At 43.4% G+C, this 20214-nt stretch overlaps 1 protein-coding gene across 5 annotated transcripts in view; it reads left to right on the top strand.

Moving 5' to 3' along the window:
* LOC138751843 (ATP-dependent 6-phosphofructokinase, platelet type-like) overlaps positions 1–20214 on the top strand; it is a 98288-nt gene that overhangs the window by 71641 nt on the left and 6433 nt on the right. For 3 of the 5 annotated variants that reach the window (XM_069914676.1, XM_069914677.1, XM_069914675.1), the window contains 3 exons: positions 654–715; positions 9461–9572; positions 17044–17143. In XM_069914676.1, the coding sequence (XP_069770777.1) occupies positions 654–715; positions 9461–9572; positions 17044–17143 (274 nt within the window). Of the gene's footprint in view, positions 1–653; positions 716–9460; positions 9573–14382; positions 14420–17043; positions 17144–17790; positions 17823–20214 lie in introns of those variants that run through there. The other 2 variants (XM_069914678.1, XM_069914680.1) reach the window with 2 other exon arrangements.

The following is a 20214-nucleotide window of genomic DNA, read 5'->3' as shown; positions in this document are numbered from 1 at the left end:
GAAACTGGTATGGGGCTGTGGGGAGAGAGTGGGGCAGTCAGGTCAGTTTGGGTATACAGTATACAATCTCCTAGAGCTTGCAATCACTTTTACTAAATTACTGCGGACTCGCTCGCGGTAACTGAATGATTATGGGACCATGGATGTATGAGCAGTCAGATGTTGCCCGAGTGGACGTTAAGCAGCGCATACCTGTACGGGAGGAACTCAGCCAGTCTTGCAGTGTCCATAGATCGTAAAAATATGTTACCGACATTTCGGGCCTGGGTCTTTCCTCAATGGGTGATGGAATTCTTCAGCTTCGAACCTCAAGCTATTATAAACTGCTATAATTCTGATCAAAATCAGAATTGATTGCCGTGAACAAATTTGTTGTTTTGTGGCAGCATCACAGTACTTGCAAATTAAATTTTAAAAATAGTGCAAGGAAAAGACACTGGCTTATTCTGAGTGTCTGTGGCTCCTTGTTTACTCAGGAATCTGATAGCAGAGGGAAAGACGCTGTCCTTGGGCCGCTGAGTGCCACTCTCAACAGTATTCGATCAATCTTAATGGCTGATGATGATATTTACTTCTTGGATAATATATTTGTCAATTAATATAATTTTAAATTACACTGTTGCTTCATGCCCATCTATTTTTTTTTAATGCAGTGCAACGTAGAACACTTAACAGAAAAGATGAAAACAAGTGTCCAACGTGGTTTGGTGCTCAGGTGAGATTTTTAGAATTGTTTATTGGATATTTGGAGCTTTATTGTTCATCTCCACTTGCCTTTGCGAAGGAACAGCGATCTTGCTTTCTGAATTGCTCTTCCCCATCTGACAATAAATGCTGCTGCGGAGCAAGTTCCAGGATCTAGATCCTGCGATGATGAGGGAACAGTGATATAGGTCACAGATTGAAACAGCAAGTATGGTGGCTCCACAGTGTCCACAGCTTTGAGTTAGTACACAAGAGGAATTTAATAAGGATGTTAAATTGGAATAAAGTGTGAATATGAAGTAGTGCCACAGAATAAGGGAGCGGAGCAGGGACTTGGGTCATAGTCATCTCGGGACTGTAGCTGGAAGATTAGGAGCAATGGACTTGGGAGTGCTGTAAGTGTCGGGAACCACCTTAAGGTGTGTGCATTTAAAAAGGGAGTGGAGGGCAAGTTAATGATTGGTGATTGGTGGGATGAGTAACAAAAATAAAGGACAGTGACAAATATAAAGAGGGGTAGCTCAAGCAGAGCAGCCAGTGTGTGGGTGGCTTGGGGTAGGAGAGGCTTTGGCTCATGGGGTTTTGGTGAGCTTAAGGATCAATTTGTTTCCAGCAAGGTAAGGCAGATAAGCTGCTTGTATTCAAATTAGGATGAGTTAATGGAGACAGCTAGGGCAGTGGAATGGTCCAAGTGCAATATGTGGGAAATCTGGGACAGCACAATTGACTACACCTGCAAAAGGTGCATCCAGCTCCAGCTCCTGACTGACGAAGTTGGGCAACTTGAGCTAGAGCTGGATGAACTCTGGATCATTCAGGAGGCAGTGATAGAGAGGAGTTTCAGGGAGACGGTCTCCCCCAAATGTCAGGAGGAAGGTAACTGGATGACTGTTAGGAGAGGGAAGGGGGAATAGGCAGACAGTGCAGAGCACCCCTGTGGCCATTGCCCTCAACAATAAGTTTGGGGAGGGAGGGGGGGAATGATCTAACAGGGACAAGTCATTGTGGTCATGTCTCTGGTGTAGAGGCTGGACCCTCAACTCAGAAGCGAAGGGAGAGAGAAGAGAAGAGCTATAGTGATTGGGGACTCATTGGTTAGGAGGATCTGTGAGCGAGATCAAGGCTCCAGGATGGAATGTTGCCTCCCAGGTGCCAGGGTCAGGGATGTCTCTGATTGAGTTCACAGCATTCTAGAGGGGGAGGTTGAGCAGCCAGATATTGTGATCTACTTGAGACTAATGGCATAGATGAGGTCCTGAAGAGGGAATATAGGGAGATAGGTAAGAAGTTAAAAAGCTGGACCTCAAGGGTGGTCACCTCGGGTTTGCTGCCTGTGCCATGTGCCAGAGAAGGTAGGAATAGGAAGTTATGACAGATGAATGCGTGGCTGAAGAGTTGGTGCAGGAGGCAGGGCTTCAGGTTTGTGGATCATTGGGATCTCTTCTGGATGAGCAAATTCAAGTTCTTGCGAGTCACTGTCTCGGAGGATTTTTCCTGGACCCAACACACCAATGACATTGTGAAGAAAGCACGTCAGCCTCTACTTCCTTAGGAGTTTGAAGAGGATTGTTATGACATCAGAACCCCTGGCAAATTTCTACAGAGGTGTGGTGGAAAGTGTGCTAAATGGCTACATCACGGTCTGGTATGGGAACACCAATACTCCAAAGCATAAAGCCCTGTAAAAGGCAGTGGATGCAGCCCAGGACATCACAGGCAAAACCTTCCTCACTATTGAGTACATCTGCAGGGACTACTGCCGTCGGAGGGCAGCAGCAACCATCAAAGACCCTCACCACCCAGCACACGCCCTGTTTTCCAGCTGCCATCAGGAAGGAGGTTATAGGAACTACAAGACTTGTACCACCAGGTTCAGGAACAGCTGCTGCCCTCCACCATCAGACTCCTCAACGGCAAACTCATTCAGAGACTCATGCATTTTATTGGTTTTCTTTTTGTTCCTGTATTGGAACAGTCAGTTTGTTTACATTTGTTAACTTCACAGCTCTTTGTTGACATGTTTACTGGGTTTTTTTTGCATTACCAATTAGTGGTAATTCTGCCGCGCCTGCTGGAAAAAGGAATCTCAGGGTTGGATGTGATGTCATTGTCATATATGTACTCTGACAATATATCTGAAATCTGGAAGATCTGACCTGTACATAAAAGACGGGCTGCATCTGAATATCCTGACAGGCAGGTTTGCTAGAGCTGACGGGGAGGGTTTAAGCTACTTTGTCAGGGGGGTGGGAGCCAGAATGTGAGTGCAGAGAATAGGGCAAAAAGTCAAAATCAAGATGCTCTGTGCTTTGAGTTGTGAGGAAGGACAGGCATTAATGGAGCCATTTAGAGGGGTTAAAATGTGTCTATTTCAATGCTTGGAGTATTAGGAATAAAGGGGATGAACTTAGAGCGTGGATCAGAATGTGGAACTACGATGTTGTGGCCATTACCGAGACTTGGCTGGAGGAAGGGCAGGATTGGCTGATGCAGGTACTGGGTTTTAGGTGTTTTACAAGGAATAGGATGGGAGGTAAGAGAGTGGGTGGGGGGGGGGAGGGGGGAGAGAGTAGCATTACTGGTCAGGATAGTATCACACCTATAGAAAGAGAGGATGCTGCAGAGTAGGTGACAACTGAGACAGTGTGGGTGGACATCAGAAATAGGAAGGGAGCTATCTCTGTGCTGGGAGTAGTCTGCAGGCCCCCAAATAGACCTAGAGACACCGAGGAGCAGATAAGCAGGCACATTTTCAGAATGGTGCAGGAAATACAGGGTGATTTCTCTAATATTGATTGGCACTTCCTGATTGCAAGAGGGACTGAATTTGTCAGGTGCATTCAAGAGGATTCCTGACACAGTATGTGGACCAGCCGATGAGAGAACAGGCCATACTGGATGTAATTCTGGGTAATGAACCTGGTCAGGTGGCCGACCTCTCAGAGGGGAAGCATTTTGGTGAGAGTGACCACAACTCCCTGACCTTTAGCATAGCTATGGAAAAGGATAAAAGCAGACAAAATGGGAATGTGTTTATTTGAGGAAGGGTTAATTATGATGGGATGAGGCAGGAATAAGCGAGAATAAATTGGAAACAGATGTTCGAGGTGAAAGCATAGAACTAATGTGGAGAAAGTTTAGGGACCACTTGTGCTGGGTTCAGGATAGTAGGAAAAGGGAACCATGGTTGACTAAGCAGGTGAGGTAACTAATCAAGAGGAAGAAGGAAGCATGCATGAGATACTGGAAGCAAAAAACAGGAAGGGCTTGTGAGAAGTAGATGGTAGCCAGGAAGGAGCTTAAGAAAGGACTTAGGAGACCTCAAAGGGGGCATGAGAAAGCCTTGGCAGAGAACCCCAAGGCATTGTATGCGTATGTGAAAAACAGAAGGATGACAAGAATCAAGGGGGTTGAAAAAGGAGGCAACGTATATGGAGATGGAGGAAGTTGGTGAGGTCCTAAATGAATACTTTGCTTCAGTATTCACAGTGAAAGGGACCTTGATCAGGGTGAGGTTAGAATAGAACAGGCTTGTGTGCTGGGCATTGTAGAGATTAACAAGAGGAAGTGTTGGATTTTCTTAAAAACATCAAGATTGATGTCCCCGGGAACAGACACGATATACCCCAGGTTGCCGTGGAAAGTGAAGGAAGAGATAGCTGAAATAATAGCTATGATCTTTGAATCCTCTTTGGCCAGAGGGGAGGTTCCGGAGGACTGGAGAATGGCAAATGTAGTTCCCTTGTTTAAAAAAGGTGATAGGGAGGATCCTGGGAATTATAGACTGGAGAGTCTTATGTCAGTGGTGTGCAAGCTATTGGAGAGGATTCTTAAGGACAGGATCTATGAGCATTTGGAGAAGTGCAGTCAACTCAAGGATAGTCAACATGGCTTTGTGAAGGGAAGGTCATGCCTCACGAGCCTAATTGAGCTTTTTGAGCAGGTTGCAAAAAAAAATTGATGAGGGTAGGGTGGTAGATGTGGTCTATATGAATTTTAGCAAGGCATTTGACAAGGTGCCCCATGAGAGACTCGTTCAGAAAGTCATTAGGCATGGGATCCATTGAGCCTTGGCTGTCTAGATAAAAAATTGGCTTGCAGGTAAAAAGCAGAGAGTTGTAGTGGAAGGAAAGTGTTCATCCTGGAGGTCAGTGATTAGTGGAGTACTGCAAGGATCTGTTCTGGGACCCCTGCTCTTTGTGATTTTTATAAATGACCTGTTTAAAGGGGTGGAAGGATGGGTCAGCAAGTTTGCAGATGATATGAAGGTTGGAGGAGTTGTGGATGGAGCTGAAGTTTGTCGAAGGTTACAAGAGGATATAGACAGGATGCAAACTTGGGTGGAGAAGTGGCAGATAGAGTTCAATCCAGATAAGTCTAAGGTGATGCATTTTGGAAGGACACTCCAGAAGGCTGAGAACAGGTTTAATGGTCTGTTACTTATGAGTGTGAATGAACAGAGGGACCTTGGATTTCAAATCCATGCATCCCTCAAGATTGCTTCATAGTTAAGATAGTTAAGAAGGCCTTTGGGATGCTGGGCTACTTTGATAGGGGGATTGAGTTCAAGAGTCAAGAGATCATGCGGCAACTCTACAGATCTCCGGTGAGACCACACTTGGAGTATTGTGTTTAGTTCTGGTCACCTCATTATAGGAAGGATGTGGAAGGGTGCAGAGGAGATTTCCCAGGATGATGCTTGGTTTGGGAAATGAGTCTTATGAGGCAAGGCTAGCAGAGATGGGACTTTTCTCTTTGGAGTGTAGAAGGATGAGAGGAGACTTAATAGAGGTGTAAAAGATTATGTGGCATAGATAGGGTGGGCAGCCAGTGCCTGTTTCCCAGCGCATGAATAGCAAACACCAGAGGACATGTGTACCAAGTGAAGGGAGGGAAGTTTAGGGGAGATATTAGGGGTATTTTACGCAGGGAGTAGTGGATGTCTAGAATGCCTTGCCTGGGCTGAAGCATTTGGGGCATTTAGACATTCTCAGTCAGGCACATGGTTGGAAGAAAAAATAGAGGGTTATGGGTAGGGAGGATTTAGTACTTTTTTTTAAGGAATATATTTGTTGGCACAACATTGAGTGCTGAAGAGCCTGTACTGTGCTGTAGTGTTCTGTTCTAACTAGAACTGGGAGTAGGTAGTGTGAATAATAAGGTTTGGGGTTAGAAAGGATGCTGAAATTACTAAATAGCTTCTTCAGCCTGTAGATGATGGAGAAAACTGGAACAAATGTCAAGGGTATGGAGTTTGTTAATGACTTAACTTTTCCACATATTTTCCTCCCAGAGATGTACACTAAAAAAATTGGGAGTTGACTTGGTTTGATTCATTTGCTCCTCAGATCATTCCTTGAACCTGCTCTGCCATTCATTAAAATCTGGGCTGATCTGATCCCAGCCTGAGCTGCATTTCATGCCCAGTCTGCCCAAATCATCTATCATCCAAACATCTATCTCAGGTTTGTGCATCTTCAGTGACTCAGCAGCTCTCTGGTGTATAGAATTGCAAAGATTCAACATGCTCTAAGAATAGAAATTCATACTTTATTCATTCGATGAATCCACCAATTAAACAATCTCTCAACCTGCTGTCAATGCAAATGCACCATTTGTAAGGAAACCAAAACTGTATGCAGATTGGAGATAAGTAAGAGAGACTGCAGATAAAGCCATGAAACACTACAGCACAGAAATCAGGCCATTTTGGCCCTTCTAGTCTGTGCCGAAACATCATTCTGCTAGTCCCACTGACCTGAACCCATTTCATAACCCTCCAGACCTCTCCCATCCATGTATCTATCCAATTTATTCTTAACAGATGCTGGAAAACTAGAGCAACACACAAGATGCTGGAGGAACTCAGTAGGTCATACAACATACATAGAAGGAAATAGATAGTCAGCATTTTGGTTTGAATGAATGAGCTATCTTCTGAACCTCTATTCTCAGAATGTGATGAATCTTTGGAAACCTGTACACCAGAGAGCTGAGGAAGATGAATCACATAAGCTGCACATACCTGAAAGAGAGAGAGAGAGAGATGTTGGACCATGGTGAAGGCAATCTGGGCAGGAAATGCAGATAAGGCAAAGATTAAATCGGGCCACTTTATGACATTTCATAGGTTGTGCGATCTGGTTACAGAGCGTCTACATTTCAATACTCCTTTGGTTCTAGCCACCAGGGCACCAGGTTCATTGCACATTCAGATCCAGTGTCCAATGTCTGACTTGGGTGTGTATACCTGGCTGTGGTGCACAGAAAACAAGCCAAAAGTTACATCCACAAATTGCAAGGCAATCAAAACGACTTATCAATCACCTGGCGTTGCCCATGCTCGAGTCACTCCTTCAGTGACCCTCAATGCACATACTCTGAACACTATTATTGTATCTGCTTCCACCACCTGGAAGCCTATGCCAGGCTTCTGCCACTCAATATGTAAAAAAGAACTTTCCCCACACATCTCCTTTTAACATTATCCCCTTCACCTTAAAGTCATGTCAAGTCAAGTTTGTCATCTGATCAACCATCTGATCAGGTTGAATTACAACCTGACAAAACAGTGTTCTCCGGTCCTTGGTGCAAATCATACAGACACACAACCAGATATAAAACACATACAGACAAACAATAGAGATGCAGGACAAGTATTTTATCTGTACAAATAAATAAATGAATATTGTTTTGTATGAAAGAAAGTCTCGGATGGTTAGTGTGAGAGCAGTTCTTTTGGTCGTTCAGCATTCTCACTGCCCCGTGGGAAGAAGCTGTTCCTCAGCTTGGTGGTGCTGGCTCTCATTCTTCTGTATCTCTTTCAGCTTGACGGGAGCAGCTGAAAGATGCTCTGTGCAGGGTGGAAGGGGTTCTCAGTGACTTTGCACACTCTCTTCAGACAATGATCCTATCGAGGCGAGGGAGGGAGACTCCAGTGTTCCTCCCTGCCACTCCCTTGGTCCTGTGAATTGATTTCCTATCCATTTATCTGCAGAAACCGTACCACACAGTGATGCAGCCAGCCAGGACACTACAATAGATGGTGGCCGGTGGCCTTGACCTCTTCAGTCTTCTCAGGAAGTGCAGTTATTGTTGTGCCTTCCTGCAAGTGAGGAGATGTTGAGTGTCCACAATAGGTCATTAGTTTAGTGAACTCCAAGGAAATTGGTGCTCTCCACTCTCTCTACTGCAGAGTTGTTGATGTGCAGTGGAGGGTGGTCATTCCTGATCCTCCTGAAGTCCACGATCAACTTTTTCATCTTGTCCATGTTGAGACTCAGGTTGTGACTCTCGCACCATTTCGCAAGATTTTCAACCTCTTCTCTGTGGCGCAACTCACTGTTTTTGGCTGATGAAGCCAACTACTGGTGGGTCATCAGCAAACGATGACACTGTCCTCTAGTATTCAATATTTTACATTGGGAAAGAAATTCTGTCTTATCTATGAATCCATTTCATAATTTTATAAACTTTTTATGAGATCTCACCTCGCTCTTTGAAGTTCCAGAGAAAACAAGCAAAGTTTGGTCAACCCCTCTCTATAGCTCAAGCCTTCCAATCCAGGCAGCATTCCAAAGCTTCCACATGCTTCCTATCTAAAGTTTTATATAGCTGCAAATAGCTCCCTTTCTTCTGACACAGACAGGATGATGGGATTATCCAAAGGGTCGAAAAATGCATTGGGGGTCGATAATGCTGGGGGGTGGGATGGGTCAATTGATCTTTTGTGCTGGAAAGCAGGGGCAGATCAACAGAAAATAGTGCCTATGCCAGTAGTGGCTAACCTCTTGCAAGAACGGGCCTTGGTGGCCACCATTTTGCATTTGGCTTCAGGCCTTGAAATAAGTAGAGAGCAAACGGGAGTTCGGACTGAGCATAGAAGAAAGGTGTGTTCTTTCGAGATTCCATGCCTGGAGGTCGATGAGGGATCAAGTATTCCATGAAGGAGTCGATGGTCTAAAATGTTAGGGGACCCCTGTCCTAAATGCTCTGCCACGAGAGAAAAGATTTGCAGCTACTCGGGCCGCATGCAACACACCAAAGAGCTCGGAGAAACTCAGCAGGTCAGGCAGCATCTCGAGGAAGTAAGGGATGTCGCCATTTTGTCTGAATAAAAAGTGGGGGAAAGTGAAAGGAGGGAGGAAGGGGGAAGAGCACGGGCTAACAGATAAGAGGTATAGGTGGATGTAGGAGGAAAGATCGAAGAAAAATGTCTTGTTTGTTAAAGTTTTCCATTCTGTGAAAGCTGTCAGTCTGAAGCCTTGATTCTTTTTCTCTTGAGCTGATCAGCCAGCTTCTGAAGTCCATTTCCTGCTGTTTACTTCCAGAATCTGCAAAATTGGGAATTCATTGTAAATTAATTCTAGTTAAAATCAAGGCACGTTGATGAAGGGTTATGTATATTTTTCTTTATTATATTAAGTACTCTGAACTACTGAGCTTCAACATTGTGTTACTATTTCAATCACGGTGTCTGCAGACTTTACTCCAGTCTACGGCAAAACTCTTGTGAAATTCCATCGAGGGATGCCTACACTGAAGGAGTTCTCCTTTGTTTTCCGAAGGGAGTTCTGTTGCATTCTCCCTCACTGCTCCCGGCCTGCTCTAAATTTTAACGACCATGGACTTGCCCAGACTCTTCATAACTCGAGACGTTGCTATATAAAGTATGCTGTTTGACCTGCTGAGTTTCTCCAGCAAGGTGTTTTTATACTTCATTTTATCATGTTTAACCTCACTTTCTCTGTTACAGAAATGAGTGCTGCAGTGAGAATTACACGACAGACTTCATCTATCAGCTGTACAATGAGGAAGGCAAGGGGGTGTTTGACTGCCGGAAGAACGTCCTGGGTCACATGCAGCAGGTAAAAATATATCGGCAAAAATAAGCTGTCGGTGGAACATGGGGAGGTGGGGGGGTCGAACAACATGGATTGGGGTGGGGGGGGTGAGGGGTAGAAGGAAATTGCTGATGTTTGAGGTTGAAAACCTGCATTAGGACTGAAGAGTGGCAAGGGCAGAGAGCCAGTATAAAGTGGAAGAAGGGAGAAGGGGGTAGGTGTTGGTGACCAGTCCGTGAACAGTGCAGCGAGGGAGGTGCAACAGTAAAGCTGGGAGGCAAGCCAGGAGGTGATAGGTGGAAGCAGACAAGAAAAAGAAAGGCAGATGGAGTCAGGAGGGGAGGGTGAAGCTGCCGGGGGAAGAGGTAGAGGTGGGTACAATCGATTATGAATACATACAGTTATAATGTAAGCACAAAACTTATTTGGATGGGTACAATGCTAGGTTAGAGAGACATGAACTCAGGAAAGGCAAATGGGACTAACACAGATGTGCACCTTTATGAGTGTGGACTTGTTGGGCTGAGGGGCCTGTTTCTATACTACATAGCTATTTGATGCACTGAGACTCTATGTTGCTGGAGGATAATGGAAGGGACACAAAGTGCTGGAAACTGGTATGCAACAAAGGTGATAATGGAAGCCATTAGAGAAGAGATAGATATAGGGGGTAAAATGTGAGGATTGTAAGTACAGCCATGCATCGACGTGTCCGGGTTATGTTCTGGAAGTGGGGAAGCAAATCAATTTGGGCATAAGTTGATCATTATAGATGTACTGCATAAAAAAATCATGACATGCATACATATTTACCTAAACCTCTCTATTGTACATACATGTACATATACCTACATATATTATAGATTTCAATTACTGGTGCCTAACCTTCCATTCAGGATTCAGAACACCAGCAACCTCCATAAATCAGCACTTTTTTCAGTAGATGATATTACATGTTAATTTCCCGTAATAAATTCTCCATTTTCAGAGGGAGACATCCCCCTCCACAATCCCCATCGTCCCTGTCCTCTCCTTTGGGAGCGCCTTGTCTTACCTTCGGAAGAATGGTGACTCAGCCCCCATTACCCGGTGTGTGAGAGAAGCAGGCAGTGGCTGACTCAATGCGGGGGCAATGGCAGTCTTCCTTACCCATAATTCCCCCATGCAGCTGGAACCGCTCTGAAGAGGGCCATTGCTCCCACATTGAGACGTCACCGCGATCCTGTGCAGTGCTCTGTAAACTGCACCCCTACTGCCACATTGGGAGTTAGATTGGGGAATGGGGACAATGGACGGCACTGCGTTGCCAGGGTGTGCCTGAGGGGCAGCCCGATGAGCTGGTGGAATGCCTGAAAGATGCCATTGCTCAGATCCACCGCTCTGATGGCCTACTCCTCCTGCAGCTCTGCACCTCGTGTCCGGCCTTCTGCCTTGCTTGGCTGCCGGCTCCAAGCAGCAACACTGACCAGCTTTTTGGCTGAGCTCCCAGGCCATCCCATCACCTCAATATCCTCCAGATTGACACGCTGGTCAAGAGCCTCCTGTACGGAGCATGTCAAACCATTGCTCAGTCCAGTCAAGATCTTCAAATTCTTGAGTGTCAACATCTCCGAAGATCTATCTTGGAGCCTCCATGTGTTTTTTTTTTTTTTTTTGTTTTTTTTTTTTATTTTTCACACCATAAATCACATTAGCCATGATATACACTATTTCTTTTTCACACATATACAGTGACTTTTTCTCCCCCCCCCCTTTCCTCCCAAACCACCCCCCCACCCCCCCCTCTCATCCATTTTAGGTATACAATCTAGGTTGCATTAAGCCAGTCAGACAATGTTGTCATTCAACAAAATTACACCAGAAATTCTACTGAGTCCATTCTTTTCTTTCCTTCTCCTTCCATCAACTTAGGTAGTGTTTGTCCCCGGTAGGTTTTCGCTATTGTATTTAATGTAAGGCTCCTATACTTGTTCGAATATTTCAATATTATTTCTTAACCAATATGTTATTTTTTCTAATGGAATACATTTATTCATTTAAATTTGGTAGTTTCTTCCTTTTAATTTGGTTATGTATTCCATTAATATTTAAAGACATATAGTTCAGCGTAGCCCTTTTATATTTTGTTTATCTTCTCTTTCCGTTTTTCCATCATTACCTTTCCTCCTTTTCCATTTCTGTTTTCTTATTTTCAACTCTTTCTAAGACAACATTCCTACAACATCTAACATTTTCCTTATTCTCCTATTTCTATCTTATTTATCCCCAATCTCCCCTTCACCTCCTGAGTTGTCCTTTATCCCTTGTCGGACAACCACATCTCCCCTCTCCATTTGGATTTGCGAATCCACTCGCAAGCGTCAACTGATTTTGCAGTGACCGCTATTTCCCCCCACCCCGCCTCCCCCAGAAAAGATTTCACTTTTCATATGTCACAAAGGTCCCTCTTTTAATTCCCTCCTTATTCTCTCTATTCCATTACCTTCCCTTATTAATTCTTGTCTATACTATCTATATTTTCCTCTAAGTACAGATACATTCACGTATGCACATTGTCTCTATTCACTCTTATACCTCTTTACCTGCATACATATCAATCGTGATCATTTTTACTCTCATTACCCGTCTTCATCCCTCAGTCTATTTTTGTCTTTACCCACATACATATCAGTCGTGATCATTTTAGCTCTCATTACCCGTCTTCCTCCCTCAGTCTATTTTTGTAATTGTTCTGCAAATTTTCGTGCTTCTTCTGGATCCGAGAATAGTCTGTTTTGTTGTCCTGGAATAAATATTTTCAATACCGCTGGATGCTTTAGTATAAATTTATACCCTTTCTTCCATAAAATCGCCTTTGCTGTATTGAACTCTTTTCTCTTCTTTAGGAGTTCAAAACTTATATCTGGATAAATGAAGATTTTTTGCCCTTTATACTCCAGTGGTTTGTTGCCCTCTCTTACTTTTTCCATTGTCTTCTCCAGTACCTTTTCTCTTGTAGTATATCTTAGGAATTTTACTACAATAGATCTTGGTTTTTGTTGTGGTTGTGGTTTAGAGGCCAATACTCTATGTGCCCTTTCTATTTCCATTTCATGCTGTAGTTCTGGACATCCTAGGGTCTTAGGGATCCACTCTTTTATAAACTCCCTCATATTCTTGCCTTCTTCATCTTCCTTAAGGCCCACTATCTTTATGTTATTTCTTCTGTTATGGTTTTCCATTATATCTATTTTTTGAGCTAGTAGTTCTTGTGTCTCTTTAGTTTTTTTATTAGATTTCTCCAATTTCTTTTTTAAGTCTTCTACCTCCATTTCTGCTGCTACTGCCCGCTCTTCCATCTTGTCCATTTTTTTTCCCATTTCTGTTAAGGTCATCTCCATTTTAATTATTTTCTCTTCTGTGTTGTTTATTCTTTTTCTTAAATCCTTAAATTCCTGTGTTTGCCATTCTTTAAATGACTCCATGTATCCTTTAATAAGAGCAAGTATATCCTTTACCTTGCCTATCTTTTCTTCTTCTATTTCACCATACTCTTCCTCTTCTTCTTCCTCTGGGTTGACCATCTGTTGTTTCTTTGTTGCCCTTTCCTCCTCTTCTTTCTTGTTTCTATTGTCTTCTGTGGTCTCTTCTTGCTGCAGGTGTTCTGCAGCTGTCGTTGCCGGCTGTGGAGATCGACTCCCCAGCTGGTCCCCCCTCCCGTCGGTGTGTTTTTTTTCATTCGCATCGCGCATGCGCGAAGTTTCGCGCATGCGCGGTTGCGCACTTTTGCTCGACTCTGCGAGCCATTTTTGTAGTCCATTATTTACCGACCTGAGGGAGCGGGTTTCTCTCTCCGCAGCGGGCCTCTTCGGACAGGTAAGGCCTTCACCTTTTTCCTCCTTTGTCTTCTCTTCCTCTCTTCTTACCGTTGCTTTCGACTTTTCTTTTTTTGTCGCCATCTTCTTTCCACCTTTATACTCACTTTTCTGTAACTTTTATTTCTGTGCCTTTGTGTTTTCTCTTGTTTTTCCCGACTTTTCTGGAGAGGGCTGGAGTTCACCGTCCGGCCACTACTCCATCACGTGACTCCTCCGAGCCTCCATGTTAATGCAATCACAAAGAAGGCACACCAGTGGCTATACTTTGTGAGGTGTTTGAGGAGTTTCGGTATGTCACCGAAGACTCTCGTAAACTTCTACAGGTGTACTGTGGAGAGCATTCTGACTGGTTGCATCACTGCCTGGTATGGAGGCACCAAATCTCAGGACAAGGTAAAGGTCCAGAGGGTTGTTAACTCGGCCTGCAAACATCGCAGGCACCAGACTCCACTTAGCAAGGAGACATCTGCATGAGGAGGTGTCTTAAAAAAGCAGCATCTATCCTCGAAGACCCCCTCCACCCTTTTCATTCTGCTACCATCAGAAAGGAGGTACAGGAGCCTAAAGACAAGCTCTCAGTGACACAAAGTCAGCTTCTTCTCCTCTACCATCAGATTCATGAATAATCAATTAACAAAAGACTGCCTTACTTTTCGTGCACTACAAAACCCAAAATTTATATCACTGTTCAGTTTACACATCATTTGGAGGGTGAGGGTAAATGTTCCTGAGTTAATTCATATGCTATTTTGCCTTTGGTCCAATTACACAAGTGTGGGATTTTGTTAAAAAAGGAATGAAAACATATGACAATAAATTTTTCTTGGGTTTTAATAAAACACTGGACTAAAATTTAGGTTTAATTTCACAATCTAATATGATTAAGTTTGGAATTATAAAATCCCAAGCCAATATGAAACATTCCAAAATCAAATCGATTGCTTAATCTTGTCCCTGACAAATTCTATGATTTTCAGGCAAGGTGGAACTTGCTCAAAGGATAACATCCAGCAGGTCAGTGTGAAGAGATGTTTCATTTCATTGTTTCAATGTCAGTCAGGATTCCTGGTGAAAATTTCACAAGATCTTCATTGAATGTAATGGTTGGGTGTAGTTAAAAAATAAACAAAATGCTGGAGGAACTCAGCAGATCTCGGAGCTCCCATATAAATATAGATAACAGACATTTTGGTCCTGAGCCCCTCTTCAAGGTATCAAATGATTGGATGGGTTTCTTTGGTGAAACCCAAGCTTGTAAAACTATTAGTGGCTTAGATCAGGTAAGGTCAGACATATTTTCCCAATGACATACAATGGAGGACTTGCATTTAAGGTTTAAGGGAGACGCGTGGAGCAATTTTTTTTTTACAGAAAGTGGTAGGTTCCTGGTGCAGGCTGGCATACAGGTGGAACCAAATGTTAGTATAGAGGATTGCACAACAGCACTAGCGACTGGCACCGAGGTTTGAATCCCATGCTATCTGTTAGGGGTTTGCACATTCTCCCCAGGTCTACATGGGTTTCCTCCAGGTGCTCCGCTTTCCTCCCACTGTTCAAAGCGTACTGAGGGTTGTTTCATCTTGTATTCATATGTGTGGGTTCTTAGACAACACATGGATGAAGGAAAAGGTTATTTACTTAAAAGTTGTTGTAAACAGCCCGTGAGGCATGCCATGAGATCTTCAAGCCTCGATTATAGATCTCTCTTACAGCAATTTCTTCACTGCCTGAGCCCCCTGCTGGCAGCCAAGTATAATCAATCAGGAACTATAATCCGTAAGACATTGCTAGTTGCATTGCAAACATGATCACTATCATTACAAGGGTTGTAGTTCAATTGGGTATGATTGAGCATTATGGGCAGGTGGGTCAATAGTGCCTGTTAGGTGCCATAGGTCTAAATTTCAATTTAAATACACAGAATTTGTCAACTGGTGTTTGCCATAAAATCATATATAACCATTTACGGAGCAGAAACAGGCCAGGTTGACCTTTCGAGTCCGCACCGGTTCACTAGAACAACTCCACTAGCTCAAACCTCCCGCTCTCCGCCAATAACCCTCCAACCCCCTCTCATCCAAGTACACATCCAACCTTCTCTTAAATTTGTGAATAAGATTCCTAGAATTGGCCTTTTAGAGCCTCTCATGCATGGGTCTGTATCATTGTAGCTATTAAAGTTGGAAAAGAAGAACATAAAATTAATTTATTTGCAGATGATGTATTCATTTACATGACAGATCCAATAAACTCTTTAAGACATTTATCATAAAGCCCATTAGATTTTTAATTCTGTCGTGAGCACAGTGGGCTATGAACAACATTTCTTGTTGTTTTCAGAGTATATCTTTCCCCTGTTTTATAATTCTTTGTGTGAATCACTTTTTTTACTCCTATCCAAGTTAGTAACAGGAAACACAGTAGGAGTGGGACGCTGTTTCATGGCTGGTAAAGTCCAACAACTGGTGAAACGTTTACATGATTGAAGCTCGCGCAAAGAAGGACCACTAGCCCAGTAATCCCAGCAATAAGTGAAAGCGGAGCAAAAGAGAGTCCCTTCAGAGACACCGAATGTCCATGGATTCACCTCCTGCGCTCCCGTGACCTCTGCAGTTGCATAGCCTCGTGAACATTCTAGAAATGAACCCAAGTTCTTGGTTGCAACAAAGATCTGCTGCTCAGGAAACTGCTAACACCCAGAGCACTTTGCGAGCCCTTCCCACCAATCAGCATTCCGATACCTGGTCTCCAGCAGCCCACCATCTGGTGTGAGACCTTCATCCTCTGCGCCACTTTCTGGTCCACTGCCATGGTCACCATCCATTTAGGGTCCTCCTAGGCTTCTAAATAGGGAGGTGCTCTCCTTCTGCACCGGCTGGCCTGCAGGTCCCCCAGAGCTCACACACCCGGAAGACCGCTGTCATACATGGATGCCCTCATCTTGGGAAAGGATCTCTGTGGATTTGCCAATGTTAAAAAAAAAACACAGTCGCACCCTTCTACATGCGACTTAAATCCTGTTTGGTGTAATGAGCAGGCAGTAAGATCCTACAGAGGAGCCCTGCTACAGAAACATCGCCATTTTTCAAGAGAATAGATGATGATAATGTTTAGAGGCTTTCATAATATACACATGGACATGCAGGGAATAGAGGAATATGCATTATGTGTAAACTTCAGGGGTTTAATTTAAATCTGTATCATGTTCAGCACAGCCATTGTAGGCGGAAGAGCCTACTCCTGTGTAGTACTTTAATGTATTCTGTGAAACACCAGATTCTTCATAACTACTTCAATGTAATCTTAGAATCTATCCAGTCACAGATCACAGAGCCAAAGGCCTTGGAGCTGTTCGGTCAGTAAAAACAGGATGTGGCAAGTAGTCTGGGTGGAGACCTTCCAAACCACTTTTCAAAGAACCCACCTGGAAAATCAATCTACAGGGTGGTTGCAATCAAAGTTTTACCACTTTGCTTAAAGTGGAGGTAGAAAATTGATTCCGTGAAAAATCGAGTAATTTAATCATTTATGCGAGCGTTTTTTTTTGTCCTTTAATAAACTTGCAATCAAAGAAATTTGACTGAGTCTTTGTATCTGGAATTTACTGTTTATTTGTGCTTTGCTGTTAAAATTGCCAGGGTGGATCACCATCTCCTTTTGATAGAAACTTCGGAACTAAGATTTCTGCGAAAGCCATGCAATGGATCTCAGGCAAGCTCAAAGAATATTACAGACAAGGTAATGCAGTCAATGTAATCTCCAAAAGTAATTTGTTAATAAGTGCTAGATTTTATCCATTGCTATAATGCATGGCAAATCTGTTGATTTACAGTTTAAATTTTTAGCTAAAATAGATCTGTAATGTGCAAAGTTTATGAGGGGTATTATAGCAAGCTAGCTTTTTCCTCTGAGGTTAGGTAATACAGCTACTGGAGAACATGGCTCAGGGTGAAAGGTGAAATTTTTAAAGGGAACTTCTTCATGCAGAGATTGGTGAGAGAGTGGAATGAGTTACCAGGTGAAGTGGTAAATGCCGGCTCCATTTAATATTTTATTTTTAAAAATTAGGAAGATGCATAGATAGGATTGAGGGCTATGGTCTGGGTGCAGGTCAATGGGACTAAATGGGCTAAAAGGCCTGTTTCTGTGCTGTTCTGTGATATTTAAGAATCATTTTAGATATTTCAAATTGTATAGTAATTGTTAAGCTTCCAAAACCATTACTGTGAAAACTGTTTTATTTTTCTCTCTGCTCCCGATTTGGACTCTGTTGATACTGTTTCTCCCCATTATTACTGCTCTCTCTGAACCTTGCATCGCTTCCTTCTCCCAAAGGCCCACTGATTCCTCCTCTAATTCACCTTATGTGTGACTCCTGTCCGCAGACTGTGCCTGTCACTGATTCCCTCGCTCTGTTTAAGCATGATGTCACCTGAGCAAAAGAGAAAATGATCCAGGGAGACAGAGATATAATATGCGAGGTTAAGTGATGAGATCAAAAGCTGGCAGGTGGAACTTATCACTGGATATTACTGGGGAAAAGCAGAAAAAAAACAACACATGGAGTAAATTATGAACAACATTAAATTTTGCTGCACAAACTGTTGTACGTTAAACCAGGAGACACAGAAAGGCATCATGCAGGCAAGGCAGTTAGGAAGGCAAGTGATACGTATATCTTTCTTATGAAGGGTGTTGAGAAGGATGGTAAGGAAATGTTGCTGTAAATTATGAGAGTTTCTTTCGAAGGGAAGCCAGTGAAAGGGATGAGTGATCATTTACTCATTTCGCCCTGAGGGAGCATAAAATTTAAATCCTTTCAGGAAAGCAGCAAGCCAAGGGGTTCCTCCGGTTCCATGAGAGCATCCATCCATAAAATATGTGCTTACATTGCCATAATGATCATTAAGTTGATATAATGATCATCAATTGTACCCCTGAGCCGCTCTTGAGCATCTGTTTGGGCTTTCTTCAATCTGACCTCCGTGACAGGGTTTCAAAGTGCAGAAAAACCCGTGATTCAGAATTCAAGCAACCGGCAAAACAAAAATCGTGGAACATCAATAGGTAAAAAAAAACAGAGAAGTTTAAAATTGTTACACCTCGTCATTAGGTCACGCAACACACGCACAACCTCAGCAAATGGAAAATTCACAACCCACATCGACTAATCCCCAAAGATGCAGGATAGCAGGGGGTTCTTACTGTACAGGAACTTAAGACGATACTTATCAACAGCTGGTCCTCGCATCTTTTTCACTCCTTTTACCTTCTTTGTTGTCTCAAATTGTATCCTGTGGCCTTTCATGTTGGTTCCTGTTTTTTTTAAAAAATATCCTGCTTCACTCATCACACCCAGGAGAACAAAGGCACTGGAATTCAATGCTAAACACAATCTGCTGGAGGAACTCAGAAGGTCAAACATCATCAGCGGGAGAGAAAGAGTGGGGGATGTTTCAGGCTGGGACCCTTCATCAGGACTCCCGCTGATGCTGGTCCCCCTGAGCTCGTCCAGCAGATTCTGTTTTGCTTCTGTCTCATTTAGTTTTTGTGGAACCAAACTGTAGAAGTATACTTCCTCCTACTTCCACCACTGTCCCTCCTTCATTTTAATGCTAGTGATAGATTGGCCCTCTGTTCAGTCCACAGCAACAATTCCTGAATCTATCGATCTTTGGAAGATAACCAGAGCATCCACCTCTTTCAAAGCTTTGAGATGCAAATCATTAGATCCTTCCGCAAAATACATTTCTGAGTTCAGTTGAAGAAGTGAGAACAAAAGAGAATGATCAAGTATTTTTGAGAAGATTTGAAAATAAAACTTGAGACATAATCAGACTCGGGTTTATTGTCAAGAACTCAAGTGCCTGCTCCGCCATAATATGCACAGTGTGTACAGCAGTGAGTGTAGTGGTTAGCGCAATGATGTTCCAGCGCCAGCGACCAGGTTTGAATCTGACGCCGGCAGTACATTCTCCTCGTGTCTGCGTGGGTGCTCTGGTTTTCTCCTATCATCCAAAACGTATCAGGGTTGTAGGTTACTTGAGTGTATTTGGGCGTACGGGCTTGTGGGCCGGATGCGCTTATCGTGCTGTGTGTCTAAAAATTAATGGACGCTGCTCGGCTGTACTTCTGCGGGAAAAAAAACGAAGTGGGTTTTTTGGGGGGGGGGGAGACTAGACCTAGAGGGCATAGATTTAAGGTGAGAGAGGTGCCTGCAATGCATTGCCAGGGAGGTTGGTAAGAAAAACAGGGGATTATGCGAGGGAGAGAAGGATTAAGTTAATATCGTGGGCTGAAAGGCCTGTATTATGTTTTAATGTTCTATAGTATTCATTAAGATGAAACATAATTTATCTGAAATAGTTTGTCGTAATAAGTTATCAAAAATTCTCTTCAGTGTTGACCTGAAACAGTCACAGTAATAGTTAGTTATTATGCAGCTCAGATACAGACCCTTCAACCAGAAGTCTGTCCCAATCATGAAATACCCCTTGTATTTGTCCAACACTAATTCCATTTTCCATCCCACATTCTCGCGAACTCGCCCCAGATTCAACCACTTCTACAAACTACGGGTAATTTAGAAAGGCCATTTAACCTATCGATTGTCCACTCCCCTCTTATAACTGTGGAGGAAACCAGAGCACTTGGAGGAAACCCATGTGTGATCACTCGGAGCACAGGCAAACTTGACACCGTCTGCACCCGAGATCTGGGTCACTGGCCTGTGCCACACACCACCAATGTCCCTCCTTCGTTTCAATGCTAGTGTTAGATTGGCCCTCTGTTCAGTCCACAGCAACAAT

This window comes from Narcine bancroftii, chromosome 1 (assembly GCF_036971445.1).
Source record: "Narcine bancroftii isolate sNarBan1 chromosome 1, sNarBan1.hap1, whole genome shotgun sequence".
In the NCBI taxonomy this organism is placed as follows: Eukaryota; Metazoa; Chordata; class Chondrichthyes; order Torpediniformes; family Narcinidae; genus Narcine; species Narcine bancroftii.
This window is presented reverse-complemented; position numbering and strand designations above follow the sequence as displayed.